At 47.5% G+C, this 24994-nt stretch overlaps 3 protein-coding genes and 1 pseudogene across 6 annotated transcripts; all 4 read left to right on the forward strand.

The window, feature by feature from the left end:
- Nucleotides 1-5257: 5257 nt before the first annotated feature.
- Nucleotides 5258-9343, forward strand: LOC112889608 (putative wall-associated receptor kinase-like 16). Of its 2 annotated transcripts, none has more exons than XM_025956332.1 (4): nucleotides 5258-5464; nucleotides 7075-7537; nucleotides 7703-7831; nucleotides 7919-9343. In XM_025956332.1, exons 1-4 carry the CDS (start codon nucleotides 5432-5434, stop codon nucleotides 9103-9105), a joined length of 1812 nt encoding a protein of 603 aa, XP_025812117.1. In that variant the 5' UTR covers nucleotides 5258-5431; the 3' UTR covers nucleotides 9106-9343. The 2 variants fall into 2 exon arrangements, with proteins under 2 accessions (XP_025812117.1, XP_025812116.1); XM_025956331.1 differs by lacking the exon at nucleotides 5258-5464 and adding an exon at nucleotides 5683-6905.
- A 4400-nt stretch (nucleotides 9344-13743) lies between these two features.
- On the forward strand, nucleotides 13744-16632 carry LOC112888376 (annotated as a pseudogene).
- Nucleotides 16633-17868: 1236 nt separating this feature from the next.
- Nucleotides 17869-22310, forward strand: LOC112889342 (receptor-like serine/threonine-protein kinase At3g01300). 3 transcript variants are annotated; one of them, XM_025955919.1, is made up of 7 exons: nucleotides 17869-18232; nucleotides 19502-19821; nucleotides 19895-20030; nucleotides 20521-20654; nucleotides 20736-20859; nucleotides 21425-21775; nucleotides 21886-22310. In XM_025955919.1, the coding sequence occupies exons 1-7, from the start codon at nucleotides 18082-18084 to the stop codon at nucleotides 21900-21902; spliced, it is 1233 nt and encodes a 410-aa protein (XP_025811704.1). In that variant the 5' UTR covers nucleotides 17869-18081; the 3' UTR covers nucleotides 21903-22310. The 3 variants fall into 3 exon arrangements, with proteins under 3 accessions (XP_025811704.1, XP_025811706.1, XP_025811705.1); XM_025955921.1 differs by having other exon boundaries at nucleotides 19508-19821; XM_025955920.1 differs by having other exon boundaries at nucleotides 17870-18232; nucleotides 19505-19821.
- A 1467-nt stretch (nucleotides 22311-23777) lies between these two features.
- On the forward strand, nucleotides 23778-24994 carry LOC112890256 (36.4 kDa proline-rich protein-like). The gene has a single exon (XM_025957161.1). The coding sequence runs from the start codon at nucleotides 23792-23794 to the stop codon at nucleotides 24710-24712; it is 921 nt and encodes a 306-aa protein (XP_025812946.1). The 5' UTR covers nucleotides 23778-23791; the 3' UTR covers nucleotides 24713-24994.

A 24994-nucleotide genomic window follows, 5' to 3' on the forward strand; every position in this document is an offset into this window, starting at 1 on the left:
TGTTAGCCTTGATTGTTGTAGATTGACTTGATATTTGTTCTACTTGTGTCATGTAATTCACCATGTACATGAAAGCTTTTCTAGTCTAGTGGTTACAGCTTTATCCAGCAGGTCCGGGTCCGAATCCTCACATGAGTGAATTTATGGGGCTGGTTTTTAAAAAAAAAGTCCCCTCAGCAGCAAAGCTAGAGTTTGGAGTTTTTTCTAAGCCTGGAGAAGATTGCTTTTTAATGAAACATCGTTGTCAATCTTAACCCCACTGGTCTTGTTTTTTTTAATTAAGCATGCACATGTTCGTATATATGGCATCAATGATAATTGATAAGCGATCAATGTCGCCTGGAAACATTCTACTCAATTCACTTTCATATTTATCTCAAATCGATTGACTTGACTCCATGAATTGAACATGTGTGGCCTATATTTAGGCAAAAGTTTCCCCGATGGTACTTTCATCGCTGTTACTGTAGGTCTGTAGCACCCAGTTGTTTAATTCTCTGGAAGAATTGTTCAATATTTTGTCCTGAGGTGGAGGTTCGAGTTAGAAGATGCTTCACGGGATAGAAACAGCCATGACCCTGTCCAAGGGTCCAAAACCGTAGCATGTATTAGAGGGAGACCAAATGATCATCTCATTTTACAGCCGAAAAAAGGCTGCTGGCTGATAACAATAAAGCAGGCAATGGACTAGTATATATAGAGATTAAGGGGTTGTTTGGTATGGAGGGGCTTATTATAAGTCTATAAGGCTATCTCCAGCAATATTTCCCTTCCAATTACCCATATTGGGGGAAAAACACGTGGGGCCATCTCATCCTTCCCCCATCGGTAGACACGGTTCCAGCAGTGCAACCCATCCGTCTCCCCCGTACTCGCATGCGTAGAGAGAGGGTCGCAGGGTCTGCCGCCACGTGTCGGTAGCAGAATAGCCAACGCGGGATGGGGGAGAGAGAGGGCACCCGTAGGAATGGGAGACCGCGGGGTGCACCCGGATTTTGGGGGAGAAATTTGAGGTACTACTGGAGATGTGAACAGTACCAAAAATCCCATATTTTAGGAGAAATGGGGAGATGGGGGATGTTGCTGGAGATGGCCTAAGCTCCTCAAATGGAGGAGTTTTGAGGGGCTTATTATGAGCCCAAAGTGGTTTACGAGCCCAAAGTGGTGTTTGATTATAGCAGTTTATAAAAGCCCCTGTAGTTGGTAATGACCTTTCTACCTCTTATTAATACCCCTGTAGGTGAGGGAGACAAGGGTAGTGGGAGGAAAGATGGGATATTTTGATAGGGCCTATAAAAAATAAGCCCTATAAGCATCTCTTGGAGGGGCTTATGGGGCTTGTGGGCACGAGCCTCACCTATAAATATGATGGATAAAAAAGAGGCTTATTAGGGGCACACGTAGTATTGGAATTGACCCTTCTTCATCGTCTCCTTCCCAACACTCTCCTCCACGCGCAAGAAGACTCCAGGCCGCCGCCGCCACCATGCTAGCCCCTCCTCACGCGGAGGTCGAGCCCATGAGCGGGTGGGCCTCGCGGCGGCGGAGCTTAGGGCCAGCGGGGATGAGAGAAGGGAGGTGGCGGAGGAGGGGTGCAGGGAGCGGTGCGGTAGATGAGATTCGCGGTGGCGCAGGGGGCTGGCGCGGCGGCGAAGGACCATGGTGGAGCGGTGCGGCGGACGAGGTCGTGGCGCCGTAGGAGGGGTCGGCACGCGCGGTGGAGGGTCGCGGTGCAGGGGCTGGCGTGGCGGTGGAGGGTCACGGTGCAGGGGCTGGCGTGGCGGTGGAGGATCACGGTGCAAGGGCCGGGGCGTCGGAGGGTCGCGATGCATGGGGTTGGCGTGACGGCGGAGGTTCATGGCGTAGGGGGTGGGGCGGTTGAGAAGGGTCGTAGGGGGCCGGCGCGGTGGCGGAGGGTCGCGTCACAGGATCCTGACGGCGGCGGAGAGTCGCGGAGGAGGACGGTTGCGGCGCAGGAACCCGGCGTGGTGGAGACACGAAGAGATGAGAGGGAGAATGATTCAGTCAAATATGGAGGGGGAGGGTTCAGAATAGTGGGAGGAGGAAGCCCGACAAGAGGAATGAAAAACAGATGAATGGAAAAAAAAAACACATGAATCGAGGATGAGTATAGTGGGAAAATAGAGGATTGGAAAATTAAAAAAAAAGTAGAATGAGGTGTTTGGAACGCAGGAACTCAAAATACAGGAAACCAAATAGATAATAGTGATATCACTACATTAGGATTTGGAACTTTTACATTAATTGATGTCTTTTCCTTTTCTACCTCTCTTGCACGTGGGCCCCTTTATCCACGAACCGGTACTCCCTACGGCAGTCATCATCCAACAATGCTCAGCGCCGGCTCTCGTCCTGTTCAAAATCAATCTCTCTCTCTCTCTCTCTCCCGCTCCCGCTCCCGCTCTCTCGCTCTCTCTCTCTCTCTCTCTCTCTCGCTCGCTCGCTCGCTCCCTCCCTCCCTCCCTCCCTCCGTCAACGAGGAGGAAGCGGCTGCAAGTCATTGGAGGTGGCACGAGCCTCGGCAGCAAGCTGCGCGGCGGGAAATTGGGAGGCCCGCGGCGGCGCGAGATGGTGAAGCCACGAGCCAGCGGTAGCAGCTTCTCCGACAAGCGATGACTAGCGCAACAGTAGCCGGGTAGCAAGGTTGGAAGCGCCACCAGCCAGAGCCCCTCCAAGTGCTTTGTCTTCTCGCCCTACACACCCCTGCTCGGTCTGTTTCACCGGCGCGCCTCGGACTTGCGAAAAAATTGAAGTCGGACCGGATGTTTTAATTCCTGCGTTTTGTGAATGAAAGGGAACCTTTCCAGAGGAACGGGAATGAGCGTTCCTCCATTCCAAACAGCGCATGACGTCAGCACAACAAAGGATTGTGATTCCTTTAAAATTCCTTTGGAAAAACTCCAATCCAAACCGGCCCTGAAGCTTTTTTCCAATTCAATTCCAATTCTTAAAGGGAAAATTAGATCCATACCATTAAAAGATTTCTCTTTAGATATTTAGCACCAAAAGATCACAAGTTATAGATATATAGCATTATGTTTCCTTCCGTTGCTAGCATCATTTGTTTTTCTTTCTTTTGCCGATTAGCAATTTGTCAGCTTTCAGTTTTGCCTTCCGACTAAAATTACTCAGGTGCAAGATGCGCTCGTTGCCCCCCCACCCTCCCTCCGCCGGCCAACTCATGCTACGGATGACCGCGCGACAAAAGCAGGCAGCCGGCACAGTCGCAGTTCTTCAATCGCTGCACCGTCATGCCGTCAGCCGAGAAAGTTTTGTGTCTCAAGAGCTTGTTTCCTTTGATCGGTTTTAATTTTCTTGGTTTGTATTGCTCGTTCCCGTCTCCATTTTGATATCTGCGCAGGCGACGGAGAGAGCTGAGCCCTGCTACCTCCTTTTGCTCTAAGCGATGAACTGCTTCCCCCTCCGCTGTTTCAGCAGCAATGTAAGAAGGGCAAGGGCGAGTTAAGAAGGGCAAGGGCGAGAAAAAGGCAAGAGCGGCCAGCAGCGCTGGCGTCCCCGGCGACCACCTTGTTCCCTCCATTCTTTCCGTGGGCACACACTCCAACCTATTCTTCTCCATGGCATCGTCAGCCGTCGACACCTGTCTGTCCGAGGACTCGAGCACCGCGGTGCGGGCTGCGGCGAGCAAGTCGTCGGGTTCAAACATCGGGCTACTAGTTCAACGAGCGCACATGCACCTAAGTAGGTTTGGCCGGAGGGTAAAATTGGAAGCTGGCATATTGCTAATCGGCAAAAGAAAGGAAAACTGAGGTTGCCAGCGACTAAAGGGAACATAGTGCTACATATCTATAACGTTGTGATATTTTGATGCTAAATATCTAAAGGGAAATCTTTTGATAGTAAATAGCTAAAGATTAGTTCTTTTAGTGGTACGAATCCAATTTTTCCATTCTTAAACCATCCAAACACAGCTGATACGAAATTCTTTCAGTACCAATTCCAAATTCTTAGATTCAATATCTACAGCCAAACGGTGTGTAAGTGTCAATTAAAAAATATTTAGATTTGATTTTTAAGAGTAGAATGCGCCTTGTATTTCTTTAACGGCATCTCCACTTAGAGCCGACTGACCACCGGTCACGGGCGCTTGATCTTGTTAAGTGAATAAATCTTTTTCGGCTAACAACGAAGAATGTGAAGCAAAATGTGCCCGGCCTGGCGCCAGGCTCGATAAGCCCTTTTGTTTTTGCTGGGCTTGGACAGCGTGACAAGAGCCCGATATAAAAATGGAAAAAGTTCATTCAACCCCCTCAACTATTGAAATCGTCCAATTTACTCCTCTCAACGGTCTAGAAAAGCGATTTTGCCGATGTGATACCATATCAGCAATCCTTCATAGCGCCACATCAGACACAGGGGTAAATTGGACCGTGTTGATAGTTTAAGTGGTAAATATTTTTTTAGAAAATATATGCCATTAAAATTCCTAAATCTGGTTTCATCACAGAAAAATATGAAAAGTTAGTTTCATACTTCTTTCTAAAACTATGCTCTATCTTCCGGTTCCTAGTTAGAAGTTATTAGATCTTTCAAAAATGCTTTGATTAAAATTATTTTTATTTCCAAATTAGAATTATGTATTTTTCAACTCGGCTCATTTAGCTCGTCTGAAATTTAGCCTCAAACAATACAGGAGATGATAATAAATAAGTTAAGATCACTTACAATAAATAATAGAACCAACTTTTAGAAAAAAATTAAAGTATGACCATAGGATCTCAATAGTTTTTAACTAAACACTATAAATAGAGCATGATTTTAGAAAAAAAGAAACTAGTTTCATATATTTGTGAGCTAAAATGAATTTTTTGGAGACTAAACTAGATTTTAAGATTTTTAATTACATATGTCCTCTAAGAAAAAATATTTTGTAGCTATTTTTGATAAAGTCTAGTTGACCGCACTAAACTATCAATACGGTCCCATGTACCTCCTTATGGCTGATATGGCGCTACGTAGGATTGCTGATACGACGCTATTTCGGCAAAGCCGCCTTTTGAAACTACTGAGTGGGGTAAATTTAACGGTTTCAATAGTTGGAGGTGTTGAATATCCAGTTTTTGGATTGAAGGGGTAATTTGATATCTAAGGGGGTTGAAAGGACTTTTTCCTATAAAAATTATGTCTGGCCCATACCAGCCAAAAATAATTGGGCGGCCCAACTAGAGATCAGCCCGAATCTGCTTAGGACGACGAGTCGACGACGGTGACTCGGTGAGGGCAAAGCGCAAGTGCGCCACACGGGCCACGGCCGTCGCGAGGAGGCGGCCGAGAGCCGCGCGGGTGGACGGCGACAAGCTGGTAGGGTTCAAAGACCACGGAGGGTTGGCTGGGCGTCCGGCGGCGACCGCTGGCTGGACGACGGTGACCATGGCGGCCGCTGCCCACGATGACGAGAGGCGGCGACGACGGGAAGTGCGAGGTTAGTCCGGTTCTATTCCCAAATCCCAGTCTCCGGTTGACCGGTTCTACTCCCAGATCCCAATCTACCGCACTCTTCCATCGTTTGCTCCCTATACGAAGAAACATTCTCTATACTCAAATCTCATGTCAATCCCAATTCCCAAATAAATGGGAATTCCCAAATAAATGTGACCGATTGAAATGGGATGGTTCCGCTTCTAGTTGCAGATTTTGATTAGTTATTCGATGAGGAGTGAAGGATATTTTGGGAGAAGCAACTACTCGATATTTGTCGCAAGCTGTTGACTTCACCATATACTTGAGGTCGTCAGTCTTTTCGACTTTAAACATGCGTGGCCTATATCATGTTCAAGTTTCCACGATGATACTTCCATCGCCATCACTGTATGTCTGTAGCATCCAGTTGTTTGATATCTAGCGGGACTTTTCAATATTTTGTCCTGAGGTGGAATTTGGAATTGGAGGATGCTTCACTGATTGGAAATAGCCATGACCCGTCGAAGAGTCCAAAACAGTAGCATCTACTTGGCGGAGACCAAATAATCATCCCATTTTTCGGCAAAAAGTAAAAGACTAGCTCATTGACAAAGTAAACGCTGGGCTAGTATATATAGGGACTAACATACCTGTCGTATGTGCTCATCAATCAAAACAGACATTGCTACACGCCATAGCACACCATGAACTACTATTAGAAGAAGCATCTAATTGTTTGATTCTCTAGAAGGATTGTCCAATATTTGTCCTGATTTGAATGTTGGAACTGGAAGATGCTTCACAGAATCGAAACAGCCAAGACCCTGTCAAAGGATTCAATCACATAGCGTGTGTTTGGTGGAGACAAAACAACGGTCCTATTTCTCAGCAAAAATGAAAAGGCTGGCTGATTAAGCAAGCGTGGACTAGTATATAGAGAGACTAGTGCGCCCTGTGCTCAGGAAGTCATGAATCCAAGCACATATTGTGAGACGCCATAGGAAACCATGTATCACTACTACAAGAACTCCACCTACAGAGCAGCTGCGCTTCTACTGCTACTCTTCAGCCTCACAGGTGAGCTGCAATTTCAAGCCAAGGCGGTGGCTTTGCCAAGCTCCAGCTGCCCAGAGAGCTGCGGTGATGTTAAAATTGTATACCCATTTGGTATTGGTGTGGACTGTGCTAGAGAAGGATTTGATCTCGAGTGCAACAAGACTGACAATGGCCATGCCAATATAACATTTTTTGGCACCATACCATTGGTGAATATATCACTGCTCGATGGCATGATTCGGGTGAGGCACCGCATCTCGTCCATGTGCTACAACCACTTGAACAGGAGCATTACCTATAGGAATGGGGGCCTGGAACTTGGTAACCCGTCATTCACATTCTCAGAACAGCTCAACAAGTTCACAGTTATCGGCATCAACACACTCGCATACATGTTGGGCTCTACTGTGAGTTATGTAGTATTCTGTATTGATAATTTTATGATGTATACTAGGCTCTGCATACAAGAAAATTCATGAATGAGATTTATTTCTAGCGATATTTTCAATTCTTCAGCACCATGGACTAGAGAATTGTTATGCTGCTAAAAGACTGAATGTTGTTGTTTATATGCAGCAAGTCCTTGGGTGTCTATCACAGTCCTCACCCTACAACAACCTCATGGCACGGGATGAGGTTTGCGACGGTGTTGGCTGCTGCCAGGTTGCGCTCTCCAGCAACATGTCCTACTACGAAATGGATTTCAATGAACGGTACAACACCTCCAACGTAAGCATCACAAAAAATACAGATTACTGTGGCTATGCTGTGATGATGGAGACTGATGCATTCAAGTTCCGTACAACATATCTGAACAATGGAGTCTTTTGGGATGAGGATCGTCGTGTCCCAGTGATATTGAACTGGGCAGTGGGCAACGAGACCTGTGATATTGCCAGGCAGAAAAAAGATTCATTTGCTTGCCGCAGCAATAACAGCTACTGCATTGATTCGAGAAATGGTCCAGGTTACCTCTGCAACTGCAGCACAGGCTACCACGGCAATCCATACCTTCCTGATGGTGATGGAGGATGCCAAGGTCTGTGTTGCAAGTGTACATTTTGAAGTTTTGATTGATGCATATAAACACAATGAACAATTCCTCAAAAGTCAAAAAAATATATAATAAAGCATCTTACGCGCTACTTTACTTGCAGAGCGTAGCTCTAACTCTCCAAGTATCATATTCATACTCTGTATGCAGATATTAATGAATGTGCTACCAACGAACCTCCATGTGATGGCTGCATCAACACACCTGGAAGTTACTTTTGTCCAAATCAAAAGCCTTCATCAGGTTCCTCACACTCAGACTCCACAGTTCTAGTTGTTGGTAAATCACTCGGTCTCTCTTTATTTTCCCAGAGATTTAATCTGCACATGATTGAGTTGGAATAATAATGACCTGAAAACTACACAGGTCCAAGTATTGGGGTTGTAATTGTGGTAATAGCCATCACTTGCACATATGTGATCCGTGAAAGGAAGAAGCTGGCCAGTATCAAGCAAAAGTATTTCCAGCAGCATGGTGGAATGCTTCTGTTGCAGGAGATGAGCTTAAAGCAAGGAACTGCCTTCTCTATCTTCACTGAAGCAGATCTCACGGAGGCAACAAACAAGTTTGACGACAATAATATCCTCGGCCGTGGTGGCCATGGTACCGTCTACAAAGGCACGCTCAAGGACGGCAGTCTAATCGCAGTTAAACGATGTGTATTAATGACCAGCGAGCAGCAGAAGAAAGAGTTCGGCAAAGAGATGCTTATCCTATCCCAGATTAACCACAAGAACATCGTTAAGCTCCTGGGGTGCTGCCTTGAAGTAGAGGTTCCAATGCTAGTCTATGAATTCATCCCAAATGGCACCCTGTTTCAATTCATCCATGGTGACAATGGCTCCCACAACATCCCCTTCTCAACTCGGATACACATTGCCCTCGAGTCTGCCCTGGCCTTAGCTTACCTTCATTCATGGGCTTCGCCTCCAATCCTTCATGGGGATGTCAAATCGTCCAATATACTTCTCGATGAGAACTATGCTGCAAAGGTATCAGATTTTGGGGCCTCCATACTAGCGCCGGCTGACAAGTCCCAGTTCATGACACTGGTTCAAGGAACTTGTGGGTACCTAGACCCTGAGTACATGCAGACATGCCTGCTGACAGATAAGAGTGATGTATACAGCTTCGGTGTTGTCCTCCTAGAGATGCTCACTGGCAAGACAGCCTTCAACCTTGAAGGTCCGGAGAATGAGAGGAGCCTTTCGCTTCGCTTCTTGAGCGCCATGAAGGAGGGCAGACTTATGGATGTTATAGACGACCAGATCAAGAGTGACAGTGACGCCGGGTTGCTCGAAGAGGTTGCAGAGCTGGCGAGGCAGTGCCTGGAGATGGTTGGCGAGAGTCGTCCGTCAATGAACGATGTCGCCGAGAAGCTGGACAGGCTGAGCAAGGTCATGCAGCACCCGTGGGTGCCGGCGCAACGTGACCCTGAAGAGATGGAGAGCCTGCTCGGGGAGTCTTCGGCGGCCAGCTTGGAGATGATCAGCACAGGGAATTTCAGCATGGAGAAGAGGATTGTGCAAGGGCTCCTGGAGTCTGGACGTTAGAGTTGGCCCCATCATGCCATGGATTCACAGTGATCATCTTAATTCTTATGGTTATTTTTAGTATGTCTGTACTTATTTTCTGTTGGCTGGTAATGTATGTTACGTATGCATACAGTATGTCAGTATTCACATGTAGCTCCTTTGTTACTTTGCTTTTGGGAGGATTGGTGATTTCATTTGCTTGGATACATGTATATAACAGCTCTAAGGGTATACAAGAGAATATTGGATTTGCTGAGGTGTCCAATTGTCTAACTGTCATGGCTCATGGCATGGTTGAGTTCACTCACTATTGGAGTGTGGCACCATTTTGTCTTGTAAAGCCTCTGTCAAATTTTTCTCATTTGCCATTTGGCTGATTGGCATGCTGGATGAAGGATTTAGGAAGCAAAACGGGCCTGGCCTCATTATGCTCGACAAATGTGTTTCCTGGGCCCAAAATAATTTGCGCCAGAAATAATCGGGTGGCCCAACTAGAGCTCAGCCAGTGAGCGAGCCCAGACACGAACTTTGCAGGCCCGCTATGCTTCCAACGGAGGCCGATTTCCGTCTGACTTTTTTTTAAAGGCTTTAAAAAAAATAAAATTCGAAAAAGGGTGCCGATCGGTAAAAATTCGGAAAATGGTACCTCCCGCCCGAACAACGGGCGGGAGGCGTGGGGCCGGAGACCTCCCGCCCATCCAGCGGGCGGGAGGTTCCAAAACTATTAAGAGGCCCCTCCCGAGGGCCTCTTCGGGAAGAGGCCCCTGACGCATTCCGCCCGCCCAACGGGCGGGAGGTGCCTTATTTTTTGAAATTTATTTTAGAATTTATATTTTACAAACTATTTAAAATTTATACTTTTTTAAAATATAAGATTTATTCGCCATACTCTTTTGTATACATAAAAAATTTAGTTTAATTTTACGAAGAAGATTACGGTATCTAAAACTCATATGGAGATGGTTAAGCGATAACGTTTTGCAACGTAGAATCCAAATATTACTATAGTACGATACATCAAGCTATTAAAAATAAAATAGTATGATAACAAATAAGTTTAAATATACAAATACCAAGTCACAATTACAATTACAAACACACATAATGATCTATTAAAATTCAATGCGGCATATATTACAAATACACATAATGGTCTATTAAAATTACAAATATACATCCAGATCTGATACAAACTCAACGCGGCAAATATTACATATGAGCAAACAACGTTGAAATAAAATTACAACTAACCGATGCTTGATGTCATAGTAGCACTCGATCGGCGACGTCTGCCACTCCTTGATGCAACTGGAGGTCTTCCATCTGTAGCATCACCTGTAGAACCAGCTTCAGCAGAACTAGACCCAATATTATTATTTGGACAACGTTTATACGTGTGTCCACTCTGATTACATGCACTGCAGCACTGTATCCTCGGACGGAGCTCTGACTCATCCATGTCATTACGAATACGCCGTGTCTGACGGCGCCCTCTTTTAACCCGAGCTGTTCTCGAGTCTGAAATATATATATCACAGGATTCGCTGTCTCAGTGAACGATCCAACCATACGGAACCCATAGATCTCATACTGCCACGTGCTGGTAATTGTCTCCTTTCTGAAGTAATAGGAAACATGTATATCGACAGGATATCCAATATCCGCACAAGCAGCCATTTCATGAGAACAAGGTATGTACAGCAACTTTGGCCTTATGCATGAGCAGCAATAAGTTCCATCAAAATTGAGGATGCAATTATTTACAGGAGTTTGACGTCTCATGCCACGTCGTGCTCTGTCTTTGGAAGCTACCTCAAACTTAAGTTCCTGTGTACCACATTGCCGTACGTGGTGTAGCTGGACGCTAGCTGCCTTCTTAGTCATATAATCTGTCATCATTTTCCTAAAATATCTGTCAGAATCTTGCATGTATGCCTAATTTTTAGCGAACCGATTCATAAAGTAATCGGTACATCCGCGGACGATAAATTCCACAATTGCAACCAGTGGAAGCCCACGAACACCTCGCATCACCCAATTGTAAACCTCGGCGAAGTTGGTGATCATTACGCCGTACCTTGCACCATCGGCGAAGCGTGAGTGGTATGATTTATGACGCACTGAACACTCACAGTGTGTGTCTCCTGATTAATACTTAATCCCCTCATTAACCAGTTGCATAGGGATTCAAATGTCTTCTCGTGGGGTCTGGTAATTCCTCTGACCGCACAGTTGAATTCACTTAAATCTACCCCATTCGGCCCATAAATCACATTTCCTTTTCCGTAATATATACTAAAAATACCCTTCTCGGAAGATATATCTGTCAATCATTAATAAACTAGTTATACTACATATTAATACACAACGACCCTAAGTTTCAGTGATTCCTAGATTATATTTTTCAGATTTTAAACTACTCTGAATATAAATTATACTAAAAATAATTGAAAATACTAAAAACTATTCAAAACATAACTGCCCTAACAAATATTTTCTGGATTATAGTTATTTTCAAGTAATTATACGACTAGAATGATAATATACCTCCAAACCGACATGTGAACAGGGCTTCGCCGTTTGCTCTTCTCTCTTCCTCTCCTTATTTTCTTTTTTTTTCTTCTGATTTTTGCTGAATAAAATGGAAATTTAGGGACAGGTGGGGGGCTTATATAGCCAGGGGGGACCTTCCGCTCGTTGATCGGGCGGAAGGTCCCCGGCCCCACGCCTCCCGCTCGTTGATCGGGCGGGAGGTACCATTTTTCGAATTTTTATCAATCGGCACCCTTTTTCGAATTTTTCTTTAGACCCTTTTTTTTTTAAAAAAGTCGTTTCCGTCTCCCACTCTCCCGTGTCCATCGAACAGAGGCGAAGATGCTCCCGACGGTGAGCGAAACACGGCCGCGGAGCACGGGACGCACCGAAGTCCGCGAGGACACACCCGCTCGACTTGCGATGGCCGCCGGTGGGCGACGACGCCGAAGCCTACAGGGCTTGACATCGCGTGAAGGGTGGTTGGGCACGGCGTCCGGAGGCGACGGCTGGCGGGACGCGGGCGGACATGGCGGGCACGGCGTTCGACGGGGTGGGGCAGGACAGGGAGCGCCAGGTTAGGCTGGTTCTACTCCCAAATCTCAACACCGCAATCTTCTATCAGTTGCTTCTCGTACGAAACAGGAAACACCCTCTCAATCCCCCCAAATACCAATCCACCAAGGGATTAAGCTGCTTTCGTACTAAATTAAGCTGCTTTCGGTCGGCAAAATCAAGGGATTGAAATGTTCCACGTCTCCTAGTCCCCAAGCAGTCCACATTCTGTTTTAGTTAAAGTGAGGCGTCACCCCCGCAGGCTACAGTTCTTGACCTAGCCAAGCTAATTCACATCATATCAATTTTGGAGAGCGACAGCTCAGGCACTCCACAACATTTTTGTTCAATTCATGCACGATACTGCTGTTTCTTTTGTTTGGCTTTTGTGTAGATCCCAGGTTGAACAAGCGCAACGGTTGTTTTCTTAGGCGAAAGTTTTTCCTTCCACTGGGGTCACAGTAGCAGCATTTGTCAGATAATTCAATGCGCCAGGGACCAAGTCTGGTTAGTGTAACAATCTAGTTGGAGACTTGGATGCTAGTTTTGAGTTGCTGCTGCTGTTGTGTGTATGTGTGTGTTTTGTGGGGGAAAGTCAAGCGTGTTAACTAGGAATATCACTCATTAGCTTCTGCGAAGAACTTTCAGCAAGGTCATGGTGGTACAAAATTTGGCAGCTGAACTTTCAGTGTCTCATTTCATAAAATTATCCGAAGAACCGTCAGCAAGGCCGTGTTTACTATATGTGTCTTTGGTTGGCCTTTTACCCTGGAGTAGGAAGTCAGGTAGGAACAGGAAGATAGATGCTTCGCTGGCACTGAGTAGAACCGTCATGTCCCTGTTGAAGGGTTCAGAACCTTACCATATATGTAGACAATTCAGATCACATTCTTTATCGAATCAGATACCTAACACTAATTAGGTGCACTGTAGTAGATGTGGAACTGCACCGGCTGTCTTTTTACAATGGAAACTTGGACAGCAACATCCTAACAACACGAGTTACATGCATTAATGTGCTCCAGCGGTGGTGATGTTGGTCTCTTGGAAAACTTTTACCTACATAGATTCCTATTACAGATGTGCAACCTTTAATCTATGTAATTTGTGTGCCAAAGTCCTAGGCGAGGGAAATTCTTTGTCCAATCCAAATAAATTTAGGAGATGCAACGAAATGAAATGCTTTCTACTTCCAATTTTTAGTTGTTCAATGAGAAGTGAACAATATTTTGGGAGAGTCGATTTACTTCACCATAGACTTCACAAGTTATACAGCATATTGTTAACCTTTTATATAGAGTAAAGGTTGAACATGTAGAGCTGCCAGTTATAGTTGAATGTTTCCGCGATGACCCTTCCATCACCATCGTTGTAGCATCTAATTGTTTGACTCACTTGAAGGAGTTTTCAATATTTATTTCTGAGGTGGAAGTTGGAGCTGTAAGATGCTTCACTGGATTTAGACAGCCACGACCCTGTCAAAGTGCCCAAAACTGTGCTGTGCATTTGGTGGACACCATATAATAACATCATTCTGCAGCAAAAATAAAAAGGCTGGCTGATTGGGAACGTAAACACCGGGCAAGTATATATAGAGACCAATTACTCTTATGTGCTCGTCAACCAAAGCAGAAATTGTGAGACAATATAGCACACACTATGTACAACTACTACAAGACCACCACTGATAGAGTCCCTATGCTTCTGCTGCTACCCTTCAGTTCCGCAGTTGCGCTGCAATTCCAAACCAAGACGATGGCTCTGCCAGAATCCAGCTGCCCAAAGCGTTGTGGCGATGTGGACATTTTATATCCATTTGGGATTGGTGCTGGCTGTGCAATGGAAGGATTTGAGCTCAATTGCAGCAAGACTGAAGATGGCCACGGCAGCTTGACGTTCTTTAAAGTAATTCCAGTTCGGACTATATTGCTGTCTGAAGGTCAGGTTCGGATCATGAAACACATCTCAACCATGTCATACAACCCGTTGAGCAAGGAGATCGACCCGGATATATGGGGCCAGAATCTCTCCAACACGCCATTTCTGTATTCAGGGAAGTCCAACATGTTTACGGTTATCGGTGTTAACACTCTCGCATACATGACGGACAATGTTGTGAGTGAGCTCTACGTGCAGCAAGAATTCATTTATGATTATATATGGCTAGCTGCATGTTTTAATTCTTCTGTACCATGGATTGGGTATTTTTTTAGGCTGCTAATAAGTTAAACCTTCATGTTTATGCAGCATTTGATTATTGGGTGTGTGTCTCGGTGCTCGCCCTACAACAATCTCATGGCACAAGATGGGATGTGCCGTGGTGCCGGCTGCTGCCAGGTTGCACTCACTGGGGACATGTCCAACGATGGTGTGTATTTCAATGAACTGTACAACACTACAGATTACTATACCAACCGAAGCACCACAGACAGGGCAGAGTACCAGGGCTATGCTGTGCTTATGGAGTCTGAGGCATTCCAGTTCAAGACAACATATCTGAACACCACAGCTTTTCTCAATGAGCACGCTGATCGTGTCCCAGTAATCTTGAACTGGGTGGTGGGTAAAGAGTCGTGTGATGTCGTGAGGAATAGTGATTCATATGCTTGCCTCAGCACTAACAGCATGTGCGTTAATTCCAGCAGTGGCTCAGGTTACATTTGCAACTGCACTGAAGGATACCAGGGTAATCCTTACCTTCCTCATGGATGCCAAGGTCAGTATAGTAACTATACCTTTTGATTGGTGCGTATATATACAATAAATAATTCCTCAAAAGAATTTCATAAAGCATTTTACATGCTAGCTTATTCAATCGATGGAGAGCATAGCTCTAACTCTCGTAGTATCATACCGTGTATGCAGATATTGATGAGTGTGCTACCAATCCATGTGACGGCTGCATAAATACGGCCGGAAATTTCACTTGTCCACCTCCTCCATCCCCTAAAAAAAAAAGATCCTTGAACGTTGTGGCACTAGCTGTCGGTAAAAACACTCTCTCTTTTATCTATGAGACATGTTTGCACATTATTAAGATTTGTTATAATAGTAAGTTAGTAACTATCTGAAAACTGCACAGGTTCAAGTATCGGGGCTGTAATTGTAGTCATAGCCATCACCTGCACATACTTGTTCCATGAAAGGAAGAAGTTGGGCAAGATCAACCGGAAGTATTTCCAACAGCATGGTGGGATGCTTCTGCTGCAGGAGATAAGCTTAAAGCAAGGAATTGCCTTCTCCCTCTTCACCGAAGCAGAGTTCATTGAGGCAACAGATAAGTTTGACGACAAGAACATCCTCGGCCGTGGTGGCCATGGCACAGTCTACAAGGGCACACTCAAAGAAGGCAGTCTGATTGCGGTCAAACGGTGTGTATCGATGACCAGTGAGCAGCAGAAGGAGTTCGGCAAAGAGATGCTCATCCTATCCCAGATTAACCACAAAAACATCGTTAAGCTACTAGGTTGCTGCCTTGAAGTTGAGGTTCCAATGCTGGTGTACGAGTTCATCCCCAACGGTACATTGTTTCAGTTCATCCATGGTGACAATGGCTGCCACAACATCCCCTTCTCGACTCGGTTACCCATTGCCCTTGAGTCTGCTCTAGCCTTAGCTTACCTGCATTCATGGGCTTCGCCTCCAATCCTTCATGGCGATGTCAAATCATCGAATATACTCCTCGATGAGAACTATTCAGCTAAGGTATCAGACTTTGGGGCCTAGATACTGGCACCAACTGATGAATCTCAGTTTGTCACACTTGTGCAAGGAACTTGTGGGTACCTAGACCCTGAGTATATGCAGACGTGCTAGCTGACAGAAAAGAGCGATGTCTACAGTTTCGGCGTCGTTCTCTTGGAGCTTCTCACTGGCAAGAAGGCGTTCAACCTTGAAGGGCCTGAAAATGAGAGGAGCCTTGCACTACGCTTCTTGTGCGCCGTGAAGGAGAGCAGACTCGTGGACACCAGTGACAGCCGCATCCAGAATGAGAATGACATGGGGCTGCTGGAGGAGGTCGCGGAGCTTGCGAGGCAGTGCCTGGAGATGGTTGGCGAGAGGCGGCCGGCAATGAGAGATGTCGCCGAGAAGCTGGACAGGCTGAGCAAGGTCATGCAGCACCCGTGGGTGCCCGCGCAACATAACCCTGAAGAGATGGAGAGCCTGCTTGGGGGGTCGCCTGTGGCCAGCTTGGAGATGATCGGCTCTGGTAATTTCAGCATGGAGAAGAGGATCGTGCAAGGGCTTCTGGAGTCCGGGCGTTAAATTCCGCCCCTTCAAGCATGGCGATCAAAGATACAGATAGTATGTAGTTACATTGCTTTGGGAGAAGTCAATTGTGGGATTTGCTTGAATTCCACTGACGATGTATCAGTATATGTTTGCGGTAAATAGAATTTACTGCTGTCACTTTTTGTGTTTCTAGAAGAAAAATTCCTCTTTTGGCACCTCTTTTCATTAGCTGTTCTTTTTCACCTGCTCTTCGCTGGAACGGTGAATCCTGAATGCTGGACAAAGAGAGAACATCAGATTGTCTGGTGAACTCTTTTGAGCCCGCCCAGGCCCAAAGGATGATGCGCACTGGTGGTGCTGATGCTCACTTGTGGTTGCCACGCTGGGCTGGGCTGGGCTGGTATTTGGGTATTCTGTGCTATTTGGCCCATCGTACACCCATTTTCTGGGTTCACCTTTTTCCGTTTGGAGTGCAAGAGTTCATCTCTAGCATCAAATTCCAAATGCGCTACCGAGGGGTTCGACTTTGTATGTGAGCGATTTTTTTAATTTAATAGTATCGTACTTTTAGTGGTAGACGATGTTTCCGACATCGATAGCTTGGCGTATTTGTGATTTCGTCAATCTCGAGAATTTGTCGGCTCCGTCTTGCTCACAAGAATAGTGTTAAAGATGCTCATAGGGTAGGATTGAAGATGCTCAGAGAATAGAATTTGCATATATATATATATATATATTCATATAGACAAATGTGGTGCATTATAAGTATCTGAGTTGTAATGTATAACTAAAAAAATCAAATTCCAAATATGTTTTCTTGACATTCCGGAGTATAAATCCATTTTCTAGTCTCCTAGCCGCAGTCAACACCCACCTGCTACTTATAATTTAAAAAAAAAAGCTTGCCGCGGCTTGATGATCCTCTAGACCTCTACCGCCGTCGCCCGGCCGTTGGTGCCGCGCAGCGTAGGCTCCCACTCGCCCCCGCCCACCATTCCGTTCCCACCGCCCGCTCCTCCACGCCGGAGAAACCGAATCGAATAACCCCGGCGAGGCGGGCGGTAAAATCCGGCCGCCTCGTCTCACCGGCGCTGGTCATTCCAGTTGGTCCATTCCCCGCGCATAAGCTGACGCGCGGGAGGGATAAAGCGCAGCCAGGGAAGCGGAGAGGCAGTGTGCGGCAGGCAGGCAGGCAAGGCCGCGCCGCAGCCGCAGCCGCAGCCGCAGCAAAAGGCCGCGCCGAAAAGCCCCTTTCCCCTCGGCCGCATCCCCGCATCATGACGACGGCGACGCCGACCCGTCGCTGCGGCACCAGCGCCAGTGCCAGTGCTCGCGCTGGCGGGCGGCCCACCGCCACCACCACCACTGACCCGGCCACACTCCACTCGCCCCCGCCCCCGCTTGCTTCTCCGACTTGTGCACCCCCACCGCGCGCCACCTTTCGCTTTCGCTTTCCCTTTTGCGCCCCCCGCATCGCACTTATCTGCTGCTTGCCCCGGCAAGGCTCCGACGGGGGATTTGGACGGGACGGAGGAGGGCGAGAAAAGCAAAGCGCGCGCGAGAGGGAGAGAGAGAGCCGGACCGGGCCGTCAGCCGCGTGCCGGCCGTGCGGATGGGCGTGCAGGGGGAGCTCTAGGCCGTTGACCTCCTCGCGCCTGGGCGGGCAGCAGGGAGATGAGTCCCCGGAAGCGGCATGGCGGGTGCGGGTGCTGGGCCGCCGTCGCGCGGGGCCTCCGCGGGGCGTGCTTCCGGCCGGCGGCTGCGGCGGCGGGGGCGGACGGCGACGGCTCCGGCGCGGCCAAGGCCAGCCACGTCCACGACGCAGGTGGGCGGTGGATTCTTTGTCTTGTTCTTTCCTCTTTCATTTTTTCTAAATTCTGTCTTGGTTGGTGGATGGTGATCGTTTGTTTGGTTCTGCGTATTTTTGTTCCTGCTTGCTTGTTCATTTGTGGCAAAGACTTGGTTTGGCGATTAGCGCAATGTTTTGATGTGTGATTGATGCCTTGATCATCCATGGAAAAAAAGGGAAGTGCTCCTTTCTTCTATTGGGGCTCTGTTCCCGCCATTCTTGCTCGTATTCCTTGGGCTTTATCATGGATTTGATCGGATGATTTTGCTTAGTACTCCTCCATAGCTAAAGAGAGCACTGATTAGATTGGCATGGAAGGTTTGGAAGGTAAATTAAGGGTAAAGCTTCAGCCTTTGAATTGAAACTCAAAACTAAACATATGTAGGATGCTATTTGCATAGTTTGCATAAGGATCGTGTTCCCAAACCTTACTTAAAATGTGGATGTAATGGTCTAAAATCTCTAGTGGTCGACCAACCTGTCAGCAAGCCATTCATGGTGATCAGGCGCTGGTTAGAACAGACTAATACAGCATTAGGCGATGTATTCAACCTTGCCTGTTTCTCCTTAGCTAGATTAGTTGGCATGAATTTCATAAACAACTTACGTGTTGAGCATGAAGTATTATGAGCTTGAGCATAATTATTTGAATGTTGTATGCTCATCAATAAGAGGTTAAAAGAGTGTTAATATGATTGGTATACAAAATTCCCTTCCTGTCTGTCAATACTCTGTTCTCCTTACTTTTCAAACCAAGTAGCGTTATGCAATTCTATGATTCATTGTCGCAACATTTCAATTGTCAAGTGAGACTTTCTGGCCATAAGGAAACAATTGAAGCTGATTTGGTCAAAGCATGAACAAAAGTCTTTGATTCATTGGTTCCAGGAGCCAATTACATGTGATTGTGTTGCTTGCTACTGTTATGTACTTATGTTATCATATTGCCTGAAAGTGACATTCCACAAATGATTAACCTGGATAACATTACAAAGCATACGCATGATACTTCAAGTCAACTGGATAGGTTTTGTCCTGTATTAAAAGCTGAGGATGACTATGCCAAGTACATAATAGTACTTTGGGTCAATGCCTATCAACTTGTGTAACCATTTTGGATATGTGGGGGAGCCTGAGAGCGAATAGCTGTTGACCTTGGTAAATGTGTCCCATCTTATATTAGTACTGCTTGGGTAAAATTTCATTTCTCTGTGGGATGTGCTCTTACAATTTTTTTCTCTGTAGCAGCAGAGACAAGGTATCTGAATGCTAGCAATCGGGAGCTTGGTGATCATTTTCAGACAAACCATGATGGTGCAAATGGTGTTGATGCATCAATTGAAAAGAAAACACCCCCCAAGCTACTTCAGTTTACGTTTCAGGAGTTGAAATCTGCCACCCTAAACTTCAGGCCAGACAGTATTCTTGGGGAGGGTGGGTTCGGTTACGTCTTCAAGGGATGGATTGAACCAAACAGCACTGCTCCTGCAAAACCTGGCACAGGTGTCACTGTGGCAGTTAAAAGTTTGAAGCCAGATGCTCTTCAAGGTCATAGAGAATGGGTGGTAAGTATTGTATGGCATCTGAAATGTATTTATTAGTTGTAGCTATGGCTTTTAAAAGAAGTCACATTTTCAGGCAGAAGTTGACTTTCTGGGACAGTTGCATCATAAACACCTTGTCAAGCTGATTGGATATTGTATTGAGGATGATCAAAGGTTACTTGTATATGAATTCATGGCACGAGGAAGTCTTGAAAATCATCTATTCAGAAGTAAGCAATCACCTAACATGATTAATAAGTTGAGTAGACTTTTTACTACATTCATTTCCTTCTTGGACCAAACCTGTGGTTTGCTTCCCTGATAACTTGTACATTTTTCTGAGCAATCTTGGATTTTTTTTTTGTCCTCTGCGGCATCAAAAATAATTAAATTCTAACTTGGCATGACTATGGATATTCATGTTACTGTGTATGGCACGATACCTTATGATCAACAATGTATACCTGTGCAATTTAGCCTGCCCAGATTAGTTGTATATTAGGTTTTACTTGCAGTATTTGATATTACGCCTATTCATATCTTCTTAGTTAATAGACTTAGGACATCCCCTTATTTTTGGAAAAAAAATGCTTTGCCTGCTTTTTCATAAAGTTGATTTTACTATCTATGCCTAAATCTTGTTGACTTTCCTGATTGATGATATTGTTTCTGTCTTCTCCCTTTTATGAAGCTGTCATCTTACTTTGTTTAATCTTGAAGGGGCTCTTCCCCTACCTTGGCCCAACAGAATGAAGATTGCTCTGGGTGCTGCAAAAGGCCTAGCCTTCCTCCATGGAGGTCCCAAACCAGTTATTTACAGGGATTTTAAGACATCGAATATTCTTCTTGATGCGGTACTGTATCTATCAAATCTGTTTCATATCATGCTTATATAATTCTGCTACATTGTTAACTGTGGTGATTTTGCTCTACAGGAGTACAATGCGAAATTGTCTGATTTCGGTTTAGCAAAAGCTGGTCCTCAGGGTGATAAAACTCATGTCTCTACTCGAGTTGTTGGCACCTATGGTTATGCTGCACCAGAGTATGTAATGACAGGTAGAACTTTAGCTTCAGTAGCTACTTGTAGCAAAATTTTCTGTAGCTTGCTGTTACCTGCTGCGTGTTGGTACTTTACACTGTTTCTCTGAGCTTGTATATGTTCTTGTTTTCTCGCCAAATTGAATGCTAAAATCACCCTTTTTCGCTCTAAAGACATAGAACTAGGGCCATTCTGTATTTTTTATTTATTCCACCAACTATGGTTCAAACTTTCTTCTTCTTTTTAGGATTCTATGTTATATTTTTTTCTTGATATTGTGAGGGCCCTAGACATAAATAACGAATCTTATTGGTGATAGAAGTAATGTTACATATGATTGCTTGTGTACTATTATTTATCTTTCCAAATTTGTTTCACTCGCCATAATCACAGGAATTACCAATAATTTTTTGCTAATGCACGTGACCATAACCTTTTTCTGTATCCCATAATATTTTCTCCACGGGATTTGTATACCTTACCTGAAAGCTAAAAAAATAACAACAGGTGTCAGTTTATGATTCTTTCTTTAAGCAGTTAGTATGTCAAGTTTTGTCACTCATGCCATGCATTGCTGTTCAGGGCACTTGACGTCTAAGAGTGATGTCTATAGCTTCGGGGTTGTGCTACTCGAGATGTTAACAGGCAGAAGATCCATGGACAAGAAGCGGCCTACAGGGGAGCAGAACCTGGTGGCATGGGCAAGGCCTTACCTAAATGATCGGCGAAGGCTCTATCAGCTCGTAGATCCTCGCTTGGGCCTGAACTACTCTGTGAAAGGGGTGCAGAAAGTTGCTCAGATCTGCCACTACTGCCTTAGCCGTGATAGCAAGTCCCGTCCATCGATGGATGAAGTTGTCAAGCAACTCACACCATTACAAGATCTGAATGACATGGCTTCGGCATCGTTGAGGCCTCGATCAACTCAGCGCGGTGAGTAGCACATGAACGAAGAGCTCACTACCAGTTTATCAGAGTGTAATTCTGGAAGCATCATCCAAGATGAATAATGAAGCTCACTGTGATTCACTTTTTAATTACAGGGAAGGTACATCGATAACAGCCGGCTCTGCTGTAACAGAAGAGCATATTGGTGATTCTTGTGGTTGCTGGACGCTTGTTTGGTTTAATTCTATAGCAAAGTTAGCTTTGATGTTAACTGCCGATACCTGGAGGTGTGACATGCAACCCCCTGATGTCCCGCTCGGCTCAATCACACTCTGTTTGGCTGATTGCCAAAGCGAGATAACGCTGTACTTCCTCCGTTCCAAATTGCAGGTCGTTTTAGCAAATCTAAATACATAGATTTTGCTATGCACTTAGATATACAATTGTGTTTAGATACATAGCAAAATTTATATATCTATATTTGCCAAAACGATCTACAATTTGGAACGGAGAAAGTATCTGATTGCAGCATGTAATAATAATTATAATAATAATAAATGAGTAGAATGGTTGTTGTGCACCTAGGTCAGTGATCTTGATGGGAGTCGGTTGGATCAGCTGCAATGGGAGTGCCGTCGTTGTGTGAAAGTAAAAATTCTATTGCTGATGATTGATGCGGTACACTTATACAGGGTACCACAAGTATACGCGTTTCAAATTGAGGGCATTACATCAGCTAACACTGTGTTTGGTGTTTGCCTGAGGCCTGAGGGATGAGTAGTATAGACGCATAGGCTGTGCTGGTGTCTACATTTTTTGGGGGCCAAAGGTACAGGTGTTCAGATTGATCTGATCCTTTACCGTGCATTGTGTTATAAGAGAATACTGTCACCCTGGCATGACATGATAATGTTGGGCGTCTGTTTATACTTGACCAGGAAATCCCCAAGAAATCCAAGGCCGGAATAGTTCAGGCGCCCAGCTTCTGAAAGAAGGTCCTGTTGGGCACACAGCATCAGTTGCTGAAATCCAGTGTTAAACTAAACCAAGCCAAACCCTAGCTGAACCTGCACCTGATCTCTCAAGGGGGGAAAAAATCAAGCAGAGATCTGATATCCCCAGCTGTCACGCATGAACAGTCTTTGAAACCTGTGACCCCTACATTGCTGAATCCGTCCGGGCACCATGTCATGATCCACATCGTATCCATCCAGCGTTTAGCCAGGACGATCATTCAGTTCCGCCCGCTCACGGGGACGCGCCACGCACCGGTCGCTGCTGTCCGCACAGGCGCAAGCACATGGGAGCAGGGACACCGCGGCTCTCCCGAGACGACGACCTCGCGTCGCGCGGCGAGAAGAGCCCAGCGCCGGAACGCTCCAAACCCCGCGGCGGGTCACGGGCGTGCGCCGCCGTGTCCGCAGAGGACAACCACGTCAGTCTCCGCAATACCCTTGGCCGCCCGCGAAGCGTCGAGCTCGACCGGCGCGTCGGTCCCCGCGCCATCGCCTTGCCATGTTCCGGGCGAGCGAGCACGCCCGCCCGGCGGGGCAGGGATGTCAGGCTAGCTGCGGGCCTGCGGCTGCGGCTGCGGCTGCTGGAAGCGGACGCTTCCTTCCTCCTCTGCGCCACAGCCGGCCGGCCCGTGAGCCCCCGGCCGTTGGCCGCTTGCGCGCGCGTCCTCGGCTCCTCGCCGCGTGCCGGCCACCTGCGCACGGCGCGGCCAAACACCTGGCGCCCATCCCGACGGTCCATACCTGCATGCATCCGTGCGCGCGTAGCGGTTTATCCGGCAACGGGAGATGGGATTGCGGAGACGCGACCGTGGTTAGCGTTGACAAATCATGCTTGCAGGCTGGCTTGTGCGTCGACGATTCGACACCTGTCACCTGTGAGATTGCCCGTGCACCAGAGCGACGTCGACCTCAGTGTGCTAGTGTGCTCCACTTCATTTGATCGCCCAACCGTGACGCTCCTCTATAAAAGGGGACGCGAGCAGGGTGCACGGCCCGTCACGGGCATCGCCCATCGCTGTGCATGTGCTGAGCTTGAGCCGGCGCAATGGCCACCTCCGCTGCCTCCATTCGCGTCCTCCTGCTCCTCGCCGCGGTCCTCCTGCCCGGGACGCTGGCGTGGAGCAACTGCCCCCCGCCGGCGCCAGGCGGGGGTGGCGGGCACGGCCCCGGCCGCCCGTGGTACCCGGCGCCGGGGAGTGGCTCTGGCTCGCCAACGAGGCCTTCCCCCGGCTCCGGCTCAGGCGGCGGCCACGGCTCGCCGCCCCACCACGGCAAGCCGCCCAAGCACCACGGCAAGCCGCCCTCCAACTGCCCGCCCTGCAACCCGCCGTACTCCCCTCCGACGCCTCGGCCGTCGCCGCCCTACGTGCCGCCGTACACCCCTCCGACGCCGCGGCCGTCCCCGCCCTACGTGCCGCCGTACACCCCTCCGACGCCGCGGCCGTCCCCGCCCTACGTGCCGCCGTACACCCCTCCGACGCCGCGGCCGTCCCCGCCCTACGTCCCCCCGTACACCCCTCCGACGCCGCGGCCGTCTCCGCCGTACGTGCCGCCGACGCCGCCCTACATCCCGCCGTACGTGCCGCCGTCGCCGCCCTACATCCCGCCAACCCCGCCGTACGTGCCGCCGACGCCACCCTACGTCCCGCCGACCCCGCCGTACGTGCCTCCGACCCCGCCGACGCCGCCGGCGGTGCGGACGTGCCCGATCGACGCGCTGAAGCTGAACGCGTGCGTGGACGTGCTGAGCGGGCTGATCCACCTGGTGATCGGGCGGGAGGCCAAGTCCAAGTGCTGCCCGCTGGTGCAGGGGGTCGCGGACCTGGACGCGGCGCTCTGCCTCTGCACCACCATCCGCGCGCGCCTGCTCAACATCAACATCTACCTCCCCGTCGCGCTCGAGCTGCTCATCACCTGCGGCAAGCACGCGCCGCCGGGATTCAAGTGCCCGCCACTCTACGACTGATGAGCTAGGGAGATAGATCACCGGCCGGCTACGCCTACTGGCATGATGATGGGATCATGCGCAAGCTAGCAGCGTGTCTACAACTCTGTGTCGTCGTGATTTCTTTTGGTGTTCTTGAGCAGTAGTATGTGCGTTTCGTCAGGACTCGGAATCGAAAACTTTTCGATCTCCTAAGTGTGTAGCTTAATCAGTCGATGCATGTATCATGTCGCTCTTGTCTTCTGGCGACATGCAGCGGCAAGTATTGGGTTCATTTCAATAGCCATATATCATTGTGCCTAA

This window comes from Panicum hallii, chromosome 4, assembly GCF_002211085.1.
Source record: "Panicum hallii strain FIL2 chromosome 4, PHallii_v3.1, whole genome shotgun sequence".
Classification (NCBI taxonomy): Eukaryota; Viridiplantae; Streptophyta; class Magnoliopsida; order Poales; family Poaceae; genus Panicum; species Panicum hallii.

Excerpts from the sequence above, each read along its gene's own strand:
- LOC112890256 (XM_025957161.1), top strand. The coding sequence starts at position 23,792 with ATGGCCACCTCCGCTGCCTCCATTCGCGTCCTCCTGCTCCTCGCCGCG.
- LOC112889342 (XM_025955919.1), top strand. The coding sequence starts at position 18,082 with ATGAGTCCCCGGAAGCGGCATGGCGGGTGCGGGTGCTGGGCCGCCGTC. Across the intron at positions 19,822-19,894 it reads AAGGTCATAGAGAATGGGTG|GCAGAAGTTGACTTTCTGGG; the intron begins GTAAGTATTGTA and ends TCACATTTTCAG. Across the intron at positions 20,655-20,735 it reads CGAATATTCTTCTTGATGCG|GAGTACAATGCGAAATTGTC; the intron begins GTACTGTATCTA and ends TTTGCTCTACAG.
- LOC112889608 (XM_025956331.1), top strand. The coding sequence starts at position 6,450 with ATGTATCACTACTACAAGAACTCCACCTACAGAGCAGCTGCGCTTCTA. Across the intron at positions 6,906-7,074 it reads CATACATGTTGGGCTCTACT|CAAGTCCTTGGGTGTCTATC; the intron begins GTGAGTTATGTA and ends GTTTATATGCAG. Across the intron at positions 7,832-7,918 it reads CTCCACAGTTCTAGTTGTTG|GTCCAAGTATTGGGGTTGTA; the intron begins GTAAATCACTCG and ends AAAACTACACAG.